Source organism: Meriones unguiculatus, chromosome 4 (genome assembly GCF_030254825.1).
Source record: "Meriones unguiculatus strain TT.TT164.6M chromosome 4, Bangor_MerUng_6.1, whole genome shotgun sequence".
Taxonomy (NCBI): Eukaryota; Metazoa; Chordata; class Mammalia; order Rodentia; family Muridae; genus Meriones; species Meriones unguiculatus.
Genome location: NC_083352.1, coordinates 76,888,275 through 76,902,391, shown reverse-complemented (window position 1 = coordinate 76,902,391; position 14,117 = coordinate 76,888,275). Strand labels below are relative to the sequence as shown.

At 47.4% G+C, this 14,117-nt stretch overlaps 1 protein-coding gene across 5 annotated transcripts in view; it reads left to right on the top strand.

The window, feature by feature from the left end:
* Styxl1 (serine/threonine/tyrosine interacting like 1) overlaps positions 1–14,117 on the top strand; it is a 28,946-nt gene that overhangs the window by 8,086 nt on the left and 6,743 nt on the right. For 4 of the 5 annotated variants that reach the window (XM_060382213.1, XM_060382214.1, XM_021649355.2 and 1 more), the window contains exons 3-7: positions 1,139–1,200; positions 3,881–4,034; positions 11,375–11,520; positions 12,598–12,743; positions 13,539–13,636. In XM_060382213.1, coding sequence (XP_060238196.1) covers positions 1,139–1,200; positions 3,881–4,034; positions 11,375–11,520; positions 12,598–12,743; positions 13,539–13,636 — 606 coding nt within the window. The remainder of the gene's footprint in view (positions 1–1,138; positions 1,201–3,880; positions 4,035–11,374; positions 11,521–12,597; positions 12,744–13,538; positions 13,637–14,117) is intronic. The other variant, XM_021649357.2, reaches the window with a different exon arrangement.

Here is a 14,117-nt window from a genome sequence, read left to right as displayed (position 1 = left end):
CCAACACAAACACCCCACCCACAAACATCAGTCTACTGTTCAACTAGTATGTTGAAAACAGTTGCCTACAAACCTTCCTTTTGAAGCTCAGCAGTGTTTCCAGAGGGGGAAATGAAAGGTTGGTTCAAATCGTTGCCTGTGATTATGCTGAGGAGGTTAGGCTCAGTAAGGCACTTACGTGCAATGGTGAACAGAGTTTGTTCCCTAGCACCCATATAAAAGGCAGATATAGTAGCCTGCCTGTAATCCCTGCCTGTAATTCCCAAGACGGGAAATAGGATACACCAGGCAGGCAGGCTAGCTAGAATCTGTGCAAAGATGAGCTCTGGGTTCAGAGACCTAGTCTCAGAAAATAAAGTAGAGAGTGATTGAGGAAGACAGAGGCATGCGCACACATGTACCTCCATACACTTCTGCACATGCTTATATACATACATTACACACACACATTCATGCAAACAAAGGGAAACAATGCTGCAGTTGAGTGTTACACTACTTGAAAAACAAGTGAAGATTAGATCAAGGAAAGTTCTGCACAGCATGGTGGCTCAGGCCTGTGGTTCCAGCACCAAGACAGCTCAATCAAGAGCTTCAGGCTGAGCTGGGTGCAGTGGCGCACTCAGGAGGCAGAGGCAGGTGGATCTCTGAGTTTGAGGCCAGCCTAGTCTACAGAGTTAGTTCTAGGACGGACAGGCATCACAGAGAAACCCCATCTCAAAAAACCAAAAAAGAAAGAGAGAAAATGAAGAGATGGTGGATGTAGAAGTTCTGTTTTAAGACAGAGTCTGAAGACTGGGGAGATGGCTCTGTGGGTAAAGGTGCTTGCTGTCAGGCCTGATGACATGAGTCATCCTGGAACCCACATAGTGGGAAGAGAGACCTGTCTCCCACGGGTTATCCTCTGATCTCTACCTGTGTATGGCACTTACACTCGCTGCCTCCCCCATACAGAAATTATTTATTTGAAGACAAGACTTACTGTGAAACACTGCTGGCTTCAAACTCAAATCCTGCCTCCACTCCTCCCCTACACACTCACTGGGTGCTGAGTTCACAGCTGTGTTTTGAGTGGACAGTTATTCACCTACTCCCTGGTGTTTACCATTTCAGTTCTGAGTTCAACCCTTTTCTTTGCCAGATGTTCGACCCAAAAGGCTGTATGATGAGAGCCACGTGATCACTGCCATGAGAGTGAAGAAGGTATCGGGCTGAGTCAGAGTTCGGCAGGCTGAGGGCAGGGAGGAGAGAGGGGTTTTGTCCTGGATCCAGAGGGTGGCTTGACTCTGACGGACAGGTGGTGGTATGGTATACGTCCCTTTTCCTGGTAGACACTGCCTGTTTGTGCTGTTTCTAAGTGAGCAACATGCCTTCCGGTCAGTGGTGTCTGACATACAGCCCTGCACTTCTGCTCTGTCAGCCCTCCAGGCCTTGTCTGTGAGCTTGTTGGTGGGCCTGCCTTCTTTGTCTAGTCCTGGACAGCTGGTCAGTACAGATGCTTGGCAAGAACCAGTGACCAGAAGGAGGCCTTCTCTCTGCCCTGATCACTTCCTGACCTTTGTTTACCTCATGTGTATGTGTGTGTTAGTGATGTATGTGTATTATATGATCATGTGTGTATTATGTGATCATGTGTTTGTATTTGATTATATGTGTGTTAGCCAAAGGACAGCAGTTATCTTTTTTATCACTCCATCTTATGTTTCTTGAAAGTTTTTATTACATTATTATTTTTTAAAAATCATATGTGTGTGTACATGTGTAAACATGAGTGCAGGTGCCTGCAGAGTCCACAAGACACCCCTGGATCCATTTACTTTCCTAGAGCTAGAGTTACAGCAGATGTGAGCCTCCGAAGGGAGGTGCTGGGAACAGAGCTCAAGTCTTCAAGTGCAGCCAGTGCTCTTACCTGCTGAGTGATCTCTCCAGCAGTTTATTTATTATATACTTACTTTATTATGCCTCTCTCTTTCTCTGCCTCCCCTTTCTCTGGAGGTGGGAGTGGGTATGTATCTGGGCATGGTCAGGCCATGTCACATGTGGAGATTAGAAGATAACCACTACACGTGGGTCCCAGGAATTGAATCCAGGTCCTCAGGCTTATCAGCAAGCATGTTTACCGGCTGAGCCATCTTACTGGGCCTTATTCTTACTTATTCTAAGCCAGAGTCTTAGTACGTAGTCTAGGTTGTCCTGGATCTCAAGATCCTCCTGCCCCAGCCTCCTCATGCTGGGGTGACATGTATGGACCCCCACCTGCCAACAGACATCTTCCTGAATGTTCTCTTGAGCTTCTAGACAAATGAGCTTTCTCCCCTTTGTGTTCCAGAGATCCTTGGTAGTCTGGACTTCTGCCCTTGCTTCTTGCCTTGATGATACTCTGTAAGGAGTGCTCGGGCACTTGTCACAGCCTCCTTCCTGTCCTCTCTTGGGACTGCTGCATCAGATAGGCCAGGTTGCAACAGACATTGTTGGGCTCAGGTTCCCCTTAGCGATGGCAGCTTGTAGCGGACACTGAGAGCAAGTGAAGGCCACACCCTGAGCTGTCACCTAGGCAAGAATACTTGAGCTCTGCTGTTAGGTACCTGGATGTGTCTAGTACTATGAGGCTGCACCCCTCCCCAGGTGGGCTCTTCCTCCGGTGAACTCATCACCTCAGTACAGAATGCCTTTATTAGTTACTTTTCTTAGTCATTGCAGTGAAGAAAGCAATTGCAGGAAGGAAAGGAAAGGGTCTTTTGGCTCACAGTTTGAGGGATATGGGCTGTCTTAGTGAGAAATGCATGGTGGCAGACATGTGAGCCAGCAGGCCTCATTTTGTTCATAGTCAGGGAGCAGGGAGTGGACCAGAAATGAGACTGGACTATGAAACCTCAAGGCTCATCCACTGTGACCCACTTCAGCTGGCTGCCTTCACTTAAGGTTCCACACCCACCGAAATAGTGTCATCCTCTGGTGATGCCTGTGGGATCACTTCACACTGAAAGCACGACTACACCTTTTATTTCCATTTTTGGGACCTACATTCTGGTGACCCCTCACTCATGACTCAACCATTCACCAATGCTATTCCACCTCATGGCTTCTGCTTTATCATTTAGATGAAACATACATTTAAGGTCTATCACATGCCAGAGACTGTCCCAGAAGTTCAAAGTACATTAGTGTAATGGTTAATAATAGCTTCATGGTAGGCTTTAGTGCCATCTTGGAGACAAAACTCTCGGCACATCTGGGAGGGAGTTTCTAGAATGGGCTAAACAAAGTGGGGACACTCACCTAACCTGTGGTCAGTACCATCCCCTGGGCTGGATCAAGACCCAATAAAAATGTGAAAGTGCATCAGGGCAGTGATGGTGCACCTTTAATCCCAGTACTTGGGAGGCAGAGGCAGGTTTCAGGACAGCCAAGGCTACACAAAGAGACCCTGTCTCAACCTCCCGCATCCCACAACCCCAAAAGAAAGTGAGCTGAGTACCAGCACTCATCTCACAGCTTCCTGACTGTGGATACAGTGTGAGCGGATGCTTCACACTCTAGCAGGCACACCTCATCTGCAACTGACCGTACCTCAGACTGTTCTCCTGCTGACGTCTCCCATTCATCCAGCCACAGTGACTCTGATGGGCTGTGAGCCCAATGATGTATCAGCCATTCTCCAGCCAGGCCAGAGTCACCTGCTCCCATCCTTCTTAGTTGTGGGTAGGGGAGACCACTCCAGGATTCAGGAGGCTCTTTTCTGCCACTGGTGTTCCCTGGCTCATGAGTCACCAGGGGAAGGAGGACAGGATCCCCGAACCCTACCTCAGGCCCCTCTGGGATGCTGTGCAGGGACAGCATCCCCAGCTGAGCTCCCAGCAACGCACCCGCATGGTTTCCTCAGAAAGATGACCAGTACCTCATCCCGGAGTCCGTGGATCTGGAGTGCGTGAGGTACTGCATCGTGTACGACAGCAATACCAGTTCCCTGGAGCTGGGCATACGACGGCATGAGGACAACGAAGAGGAGAAGAGCGATGACGAGGAGGAAGAAACTGGTAATCACTTTGCTCTTGGCTTTTTTTTTTTTTTTTTCCTTTTTGGTGTTTATTCCCAGCACTCAGGAAGCAGAGACCAGCAGATCTCTGAGTTTGAGCCCAGCTTGGTCTACAGAGAGGGAGACAGACAGGCAGACAGAAAGAGACAGACATAATGTAGCCCTGGTTGTCTGAAAGGCACTGCTTCCCAAGTGCTTGGCTTACAGACACTACAGATAGGTGCAGTCACTCCTGAATCACACAATGGTGGGAGTGGAGCCCAGGGCCTTGAGCATACTAGGCGAGCACACTGCCAGCAGAGCCCCATCCCAGCCTTCTCAGGTAGGTTTTACAACCACAGGAAGAATAGTAGAGAGTGGTTATATTCCTGTTTTTGTGTGGTTGTGATCACATTGGCTGAGGGAGATGAAGAAGGAAAGAATGATTTCTCTATTTTACTTCTTTGTAAGTATGTCTCTGTGTGTGTACAGGCCTGTGGAGAGCAGAGATTAGCCTCAAGTCACTTTGTTTTTTTGAGACTGTCTCTGTTGGCCTGGAGATTGCCAAGAAGGCTAGGCTGGCCGGCCAGTGAGTCCTAAGGATTCACCTGTGCAGGTGGCAGCATGGCAAAAGTGTGCCACTGGGCCTGGCTTTTTCACACCAGCTCTGGGGGCAGAACTCAGGTCCTCAATTTGCAAGGCTGGCACATTACCAACTAAGCCATCTCCTGCACACGTGCACCTCCACACAGGCAAAAATATGCACACACGTGTATATCACATACATACACATAGAAGATAGAAGAATGTGGAGGAGAAGGTGAAATCACTCACATGCCTAGAGTAAGCTCTCTGCCTGCACTTGATGTTCTGAAACTCAGTGGCCCTAAATGTCAAAATGTTTTTCATCATATCTTTGGGTCCAGAATTCAGGGGCCCCTCATCCAGGAGAACCAATGTTTCTCCAGAAGTTATGATCAAAGTGTCAGCTGGGGCCAGATATGGTAGCACATGGATATAATCCTAACACTGGGGAGGCTGAAGCAGGAGGGTTACTTTTCAGGACTTCCTGGGCTGCAGAGAGAGACCATGTTTCAAATGAAAAACAAGAAAGTGGGCTGGGACTGGAGCTTGTTTAGTTAGAGTGCTCACCTATCATGCATGAAGCCCGAGGTCCACCCCATACCACAGAAACAGGGTGTGATAGTAGGCACTTGGAGTGTGGAGGCAGGAGGAGCAGAAGCTCAAAACTGTTACCAGCTACTCAGCAAGCTCAAGGTCAGGCTAGTGAACATGAAACCCTGTCTCTGAATAAATAGTTGAGTATAATGATGCACACATTTAACGTCAGCGCTCCGGAGGCAGAGGCAGGTGAATCTCTGAGTTTGAGCACAGCCTGGTCAACAGAGCAAGTTCCAGGATAGCCAGGGCTACACAGAGAAACTTTATCTTTGTAAACAAATAAAACTGGACCAGAGCTATAGCTCAGTGGTATAATACTTGTTTCCCATGCATAAGGCCCAAGGTCCAATCCTCACCATTATGCAAAAAATAAAAAAATTAAAAAAACCAAAATGCTAGGATGGCTCAACAGGCAGATACACTTGCCACCCGAGTTTGACCCCAGGACACACATGATGGAAGAGAATTTACTCCTGCAAAAGTTGTCCTCTGACCCCACGTGTGTGATTACAGACATGTATGCACACACACACACACACACACACACAAATGAATAAGTAAAGTAATAGAAGTCAAGAGACTCTCAAAAACACATGTAGTCAGTTCCAAGACATTTAATTATAGTTTTGAATGTGGTTTATTGTCTTTTCAGGCCATGGCTTTGGGATGAGTGTTGCTATTGATACTCTCTGCAACTGGGTGGTGCTATGGTTCCACTTTTAACAAGACCTGATGCCGAGACTTCCCAAGTGGTTTTTGGCTTGGAATTTCTTCTTCCCTGTGTGTTCCTTTGGGCTACATTTGTAGGTATTTGCTAGTTTTGAATCAGAGTCTTGTGTAGCCCAGGCTGGCCTCCAACGCACTATGTACACATCACACATATGTACACACACGCACACACACACACACACACACACACACACACACACACACACGAACAAATATTTTTTCCTCCCTTATGTGGGCTCCTTTGGGCTACACTTTATAGATATTTGCTAGTTTCGAATTAGAGTCTAGTGTAGCCCAAGCTAGCTTCCAACTCACTATGTAGCTGAGGATGACCTTGAACTTCTGATCCTCCTCCCTCCACCTTCTGAGTGCTGGGATTATAGGAAAATGCCACCATGTTATATGCATTGCTAGGGATGGACCCAGGACCTTGGGCATGCTTGGCAATCTCTACGAGCTACATCCCTAACCCTTTTAGTTGTTTGTACATTTTGGACTAAAGAGATGGCTCAGCAGTTAAGAGCATGTAATGCTCTTGTAGATGACCTGAGTTGTAGTCCCAGCATTTTTATGTAGGGTGGCAACTTGTAACTAGGGCCTCAGGGCATCCGACCCTTGTGAAGCACCTGCATTCATGTGCACCCCCACCCCGACACTTCATTAAAAGCTTTTTAAAATTCTGTTTTCTGGGGCTGGAGAGATGGCTCAGAGGTTAAGAGCACTGGCTGTTCTTCAAAGGTCTGGAGTTCAATTCCTAGCTACCACATCATGGCTCACAACCATGAGATCTGGTGCCCTCTACTGGTACGTTTGTATATACGCAGGCAGAACACTGTACACTATAATAATCTTTAAAAAAATTCTGTTTTATGTATATATGGATGGTGTGTGTGTGTGAGAGAGAGACAGAGACACACATGTGGATTCTGCCATGTAGGTCATAGGGCTCCAACTCAGCTGATCAGGCTTGGTAGCAAGTACCTTTATTCTCTGAGCCACCCCACTGGCCTCACCTTTTTGGGACCTCATGAAGCCCATGCCTCAACATCATGAAGCCTCAACATCACTGTAGCTTGAACTTCTGATCCCCTGCTCCACCACCCAGTGCTGGAATTGCTGGTGTGCACCACAAGCTCAGCTTGCTCATAGTTTTGGGACTGCAGACTGGGCCTTGGAGCCTTAAGCACGGGCTGGTGAGGTGGCTTGGCGATAAAGGTGTTCGCTGCCAAGCCTGACAACCTGAGTTTCATTCCTGGCACCCACATGGAAGGAGAGAACCATCCACAAGTTGTCCTCTGACCTCCATATACATGCTATAGCAGATGCATGCCCACCCACAAATAAGTAATATGAATTAACAAATAACACTTGTGTTATATAAGAGGCACCATTGTGCTAATGAGTTTCCCACTCAGAAAGATACCACAGTCAAATGTAACGTTTCCACTCGAGGCAACTTCCTTAATTACAATGATAATGTGTTTTAGGTTGGGCCCGGTGGAATACACCTTTCCTCCCAGCACCCAAGAAACAGGAGATCACTGTGAATTCAGGGACAGCCTGACCCACATAGGGAATATGTGCACACCTGCAGTCTCACCGTTGGTAAGGTTGAGGCCCAAGGGGTCAGGATCCCAAATCTGCTATTCTCCTGCCTCACTCTTCTAGTGCTGGGATTGCAGGCATGCACCAACAAGCCTAGTTTCTGTTCTTGATGAACAGCCTTTTCTGAAACAGTAAGTGTGATAGTTCCTGAAGCTGCTTGGTGGGGTGGCCAGGTTCTGTGGGAGTCCTAGCTGTCTCTAGCGCTGACCCTGTAGTTGTGGACTCTAAGCCTCTAGCAGTAGAGAGATAGACATCTAGGCTAAAGGTAACAGCATCATTGTGGCCTGAGACTTCTATCCAGCTCCCTCGTGGCCTCTGACCCACTAGTCTCTTGCTCAAGAGAGACATGGTTGGTGCCCTGTAAGCCACTGTCTGGACCTGGGACTTCTGAGCCAGGCCCCATAGGGAGAGGGGATGACTTCCACTCCGTCACCTGCAAGCTCTCCCATGGTTTACACACCCAGGTCCATCCTCCTGACAGGTCCCTGCCACTTATGTCCTGAGCAGTTTCTTCTGGAAGTGTCCCTTCTTCAGGAACGGGAGTTCTTTCCCTGGTTGATTTTATTTTATGTGTATGTGGAGTGCACCCATGGAAGCCAGAGTGCTGATCCACAGGTGCAGCCCTCCTTCTAAAAAGTTTTTTAAGTTGCATTTTTAAAAATTTATTTAACAAGGATAGGAGTGTCACGGGACTCGTGTGGAAGTCCTGAGATTGATGCCTGGGCATCTGATTTGGTGACAGACACCTTTAAACACTGAAGTGGCTTTCTGGCTCTACCTTAATTTTTGAGATTCTCTCATTAGGTATAATTCAGTGGTTCAGCTGGGCTGGCCAGCCTCGGAACCCCAGGATCTGTCCATCTTCATTGATGAGACTACAAGCACACACCACCAAGCCCAGAATTTTATATGGGCTCTGGGATGGAACTCATGTCCTCAGGTTCATGACATTCTACTGTCTGAGCCCCAGAAAGTTGGAGGACAGAGCCCATGCCCTTCTCCTGATGGTGTGCTCTTGAGGGTCTGCCAACCAATTTTCCTGAGTCAGAGTATCTTGGCCGAGACAGGATATGCAGACTTTCGGTTGAAGCTGCATGAGGTCTGTATTAGTTACTTTCATGTCGTGACAGAATACCTAACAAAAACTTAAGAGAGCAAAGACTGATTTTTGGCTCTCAGTTTCAGAGGGTTCGGTCTACAGTCACTGGCCCTCTACTTTCTCTTTTTATTCTTTCCCAGCCCCAGCCCATGGAATGGTGCCACCACATTCAGGATAGATCTTTCCTCCTCATTTCAATTCTCCCTAGAAGCATCCTCACATTTGCACTCACAGATGTGTTTTCCCAGTCCTGGGTAATCTTAAGTCCAGAGAAATGGATAGTGGATGTTAACTATTATATAGCATAATTATGATTCATGAAGGGTTTAAGGTTTAAATATATATTAGGCCATAAAAAGAGGATCAATGAGATGATCCCTGGAACCCACATGGTAGAACAAGAGAATGGACTCTTGTAATGTGACAGATACCCACACATGCACCATCGTATGGGTGCATGTACAGTTACAGTCGGTCTGTCTGTCTGTCTGTCTCTCTCTCTCTCTCTCTCACACACACACACACACACACACACACACACACACACACACGAAGCAGCCAGGCACAATGGTTCATGCCTCTAATCCCCACACTGAGGAAGCTGAGTCAGGAGGATAGTGAGTTTGAGGCCAGGCTGAGCTACATAGTTCTCGACTACATAGAAACAAGACTAAACTACAAGGATCTATCACTAAGCACTCACTAGGGTGGACATAATAAGAATAAAGACAGATAATAACAAGTGTTGGCAATGTAAGGAGACTGGAACCTTTGTACACCACTGAACAAATAGTAAAAGGGCCTGGGCATGGTGGCTCACAATTGTAATCCACTGTTGGAGAGACTGCGCCTGGAGGAGTTCTGCATTTTCAAGGACAGTCTTGGCTACATAGCGAGTTCTAGGCAGGACTCTCTACAAAGTGAGACCCTGACTCAAAACACAAAACCAAACCAGAGTCAGTAAAATGGTAGAAAGCGCCTATAAGCAGACCCATAAGCTGAGTGCCAAAAGCAGGCAGGAGAGAGCCAGCCCCTACCAGTCGGCCTCCAATCTCCATATGTGCATTGTGGCACACACACACACGTGTAAATTTTCAAAACAGACTGGAGAGATGGTACAGTGGTTAAGAGCATGTACTGATCTTGCAGAGGAACAGAATTAGGTTCCCAGAACCTGTGTAGGGCAGCTTACAAAACATTTCTAACTCTAGCTCCAGGTGACCTGTCACCCTCTTCTGGATTCCATGGGTACCTAAACTCATATGTGCACACGCACACCAAACCCAAAGCTGGGCAATAGTTTTCCATACCCTCAATCCCAACACTTAGGAGGCAGAGGTCTTGGTGTACTTTTTACAATGTCTACTTATATTTTTTATAACTCTTTCTCCCTACTAAACCCCAATCCTTTCCAACACCATATACCAGGTAGGAGAGAGAAAGGTTAGTGGAAGAGGGGCACAGTTCTCTTAGCTGCTTGCTGCTGTTAGGGTCGTCAGGTTCCTTGGAGCCAGTCCAGTCCTCATTTCAGGAGGTCTCCAACTTCTTGTTTCACTGCATCAACAGCCACCGGGAGCCACAGTGGGGAGCAGCAACACCTTGTTCTTTTTCGGAGCTCCCCAACACTCTCTGGGCTGTGGCATTTCTTCTCTCTCTAAAGTCCTTAGATTTAAACTAACTACAGCTGGTAGAGAGCTCCTCTCAGACCTGTGTGAGGCAAATAGTTTGCTGCTGTGGACTATCTGAATCAGTCCCACATCCCACACCTGGGTTTAAAACAAAAATAGGTTTATATTTACAACAGAGAGGTATTGAGTTCTATTACAGCCAGGCTACACAGAGAAACCCTGCCTAAAAAAACAAACAAACAAAAAACAAAAAACAAAAAAACCACACAATAAACCCCAACAAAACCAAATAACAACAAAACTAACCCAAACAAAATACAACTATAAGAACAGAATATAAAATGGTCTAGTAAAGATTGCAATGGTGATTCCTCAGTGTTAAGGAACATACTCCAAGGACATGAAAACACATCACACAAAAACTTGTACCATGTTCATAACAGCCCACAGTGGAAGCAGCACAGACGTCTTAATAAGCCACTGGATGAAGCAGAATACAGTACATCCACAGAGTAGAACATTACTCAGCAAGGACAAGGTGTGCTGGGGCGCTGGCGAGGGGGCGGTGGTTAAGCACACCTGCTGCTCTGGGAGAGGGCCTAAGTTCAGTTCTCGGAACCCACGGCAAGTGGCTCACAACCTCCTGCAAGTCCAGCTCCTGGGATCCGGTGCCCTGTACTGGCCTCCATGGGCACCTGCAGCTACGTGCACAGACCCGCAAACCCACACATTATTAAAAATAATAAAATTTCGGGCTATAGAGATGACGTAGTGATTAAGAGCACTGGTTGCTCTTCTAGAGCACTTGGGCTTGATTTCCAGCGCCCAAACGGTTGCTCACGACTGTCTGTAACTCCAGTTCCAGGGGCTCTGTTGCCCTCGTGTGGCCTCTGCAGGCCCTGCACAGATATGGTGCACAAATACATGCAGGTGAGGTAAATACAAATCAGGTTTCCTTGTAGCACTCCTCTCTATCCTTTACTCAGAATTTTTCCTAATTTTCTTTTCTGTGCTCTTTGACTTGGGTTTCTGAGTAACTGTGTTCAGGTGGAAGTGGCCATGCACACTAACACTGGCCAATGCTAAGCACACGGTGCACTGCTTGGTCTTCACCTGCAGAATTGTTACCTGGACCTGCTGTGGAATTTGCACAAATCCTCATCCACTTCACCCGCCAACCTGTCTATGTCCTCAAAGGGGGCTATGAATGCTTCTCTGGCCTGTACCACTTCTTCCGGACCCAGAAGATTATCTGGATGCCCCAGGTGAGGCAGGAGGATGAGTGCAGGCTACTAAGAAGTGAGGTTGGAGACTGACAGGTAGGTGGAGGTAGACAGAAGATGGGTTTGGGGACACAGGGGAAGTGGAGATGGAGAAATGAGCTGGAAATGCCTGGGGTGTTCAGTCTATAATGACAAATTCCGAGCTAACACATTACAGGAGGTCAAAAATGGGACTCTGGAGCAGGGGATGGTTTCCATGAGGGTAGGGGCGGTATGCAAGTCAGACGGCGTGCACTTCGACTCTGAAACATTCTCCCAGAGCTGTATCCTTTGAACACTTGTTCCCCAGCCAGAGTCCCACCTTAGATGGCCGCAGAGCCTTTAGGAGGTGGGGCTTGGCTGGTGAAAGCAGGTCCTAGGGGTGGGCCTGAAATGAAGCGTTATACTCAGCCCTTTTCTGGGCTGCTAACTCTGCTTTCTGTTCTGTGCCATGCACCTGTCCTTACCGCCATGAACAGGACCCCACTACTATGGCTTCCCCGCCATGGCAGGTTAATGGAGAGCCAATAAACCTTTTCCTTTCCAGTATTTTGTACCAGGAGTATTGCTAGATTATTTTTTCTGATAACATTGATATTTTTTTTGTGAGTGAGTATGTGTGTGTACATGTGTATGCACGTATGTGTATGAGGCATGCCATGATGCATGTATGGAAGCCAGATTTTCTTCTAACGTGGGACCCAGGGATTCAAGTGCTTGAATTCAAGGGCTTGGCAGTAAAGACCAACTTCAACTGGACAAGTTTTGGGCCACAGATTCTCAAGTCTAACCTTTGTGTGTATGGCCAGGTACAGACAGGTGCCATGAGGGAAGGGGGCATCAGCATGGAGACCCGTTTCTGCACTGTAGTGCTGTGGGATGCCTGTGTACACCCAGGCATCTGACTTCTCAGGTGAGGTATTCATTGCCAATGTATTTGAAGCTCAGTCTCTCAGTCTCCATCTCTGTCTTGGGATGGCTCTTCCGAGCTTACCTCCAGAGCCACGCCTCCAGAGACAGACCCCCACTTCTCCTCAGTGAGCACATACTCACAACAGCCTTCCTCCTTCCCCATCCCAGGAACTGGATGCCTTCCAGCCATACCCTATTGAGATAGTTCCAGGCAAAATCTTCCTGGGCAAATTAAGTCAAGCTTGCAATGCTCGGATTCACAAGGATTTGAAAATTAAAGCTCATGTTAATGTTTCCATGGAGTCAACACCGTAGTAAGTAAAGGTGTTACTGTTAGGGCGTGTGTGTGTGTGCGTGCCTGCCTGTGCATTTGGAGGCCATCTGTTGGTGTTGGTGTCTTCCTCTGTCACTAGTTTTAACATAGGGTCTCTCACTCAACTTGGTGCTCATGGACTGGATAATCTGGTTCGGCAGCAAGCTTGGGGGGAATCTGTCTCTGTGCCCCAGCCTTAGGTTTTCAGATGTGTGCCCCCATTAACCCAGCTTTTCAGGCTGATGCTGGGGATTGTGACACAGGTCCTTACGCTTATGCAGCAGGCATATTGGTGACTGGGCCATTGACCCTGCCCGTGGTTTTTATTGTAGGTTAAGAGTCACGCAATTACTCATGCTTCCTACTGCCATAGTTTGTTGTGGCTTTTTTTTTTTTCCTCCTTCAGCACTAGGTCTGTCCCACACTGGCCAGATTCTCTTCTGCTAAGCCATGCCCCATTCCTTTGCTGGAGGATTCTAGCAGAGTGCTTCAACTACTAGGCCACACCTCCAGTCCCTCTCTGGGAAATTCTAGGACCCTGTAACTCCCTTCCTGACTCCCAGACAGCTCTTCAGGCTACAAAGTCCCCTTTACCTGTAGTTGTTACTGCCTGTATAGCTTGGGAGGGGACCCTGTGAACATTGTAAATTTCAGGAAGTTGCTGGGGTTTTCAAGTTGCTTACTTCCTGAACATTGGAAGTTCCCTTTACTTCCTGAATTTCAAGAAACCTTCCTTCTGGAAGGAAAGTGCCAATAATGAGGAAACAGATACTCAATACCATGCTGTCTTTTAAAGTTTTGTAGGTGATGAAAATAAACTCTTGCATATCAAGATTGAAGATTCTTCAGGTTCCAGCCTTTTCTCTTCTTTCCGCCACATCTGTCACTTCATGGGTAAGGAGAATTTGCAGATCAGGGAATACCTTTCTTGTGCTCACCAGTCTCTGTCTGAGAACCTCTGGACTTGGGAAAGAATACAGAATCTAGCACACCCAGCTGCTCAGAAGTCCTCAGCCATATTTATATATACATATATGACTAGCTTAGGAGGAGTGCCCTCCTGTGCCATGGTAACACCACACTGTATCTGATTGAACCTTAGCTAGATGGCCATGCCTCCTGAGCCAGTCCTATGGTGAAGATACCAGCCAAGCATGGGTGCATGATGTTTTGGGCGCCTGCACCTCTGTGGGGTCTGAGACCTCAAAAATGCTCCTCTTTTTGCTTTTGTACTCAGTTCTAGTCAGTAGAATGGGTAAGGCAAGAAAGGTTCCCCCAAACCCATCCAGATCTGATTCCCGTCATGCTTCATGTGTCCACTTGGCTCTGCTCTGACCTCCCACTTGCCACAGCTCATCAGTTGCTTAGCACAATA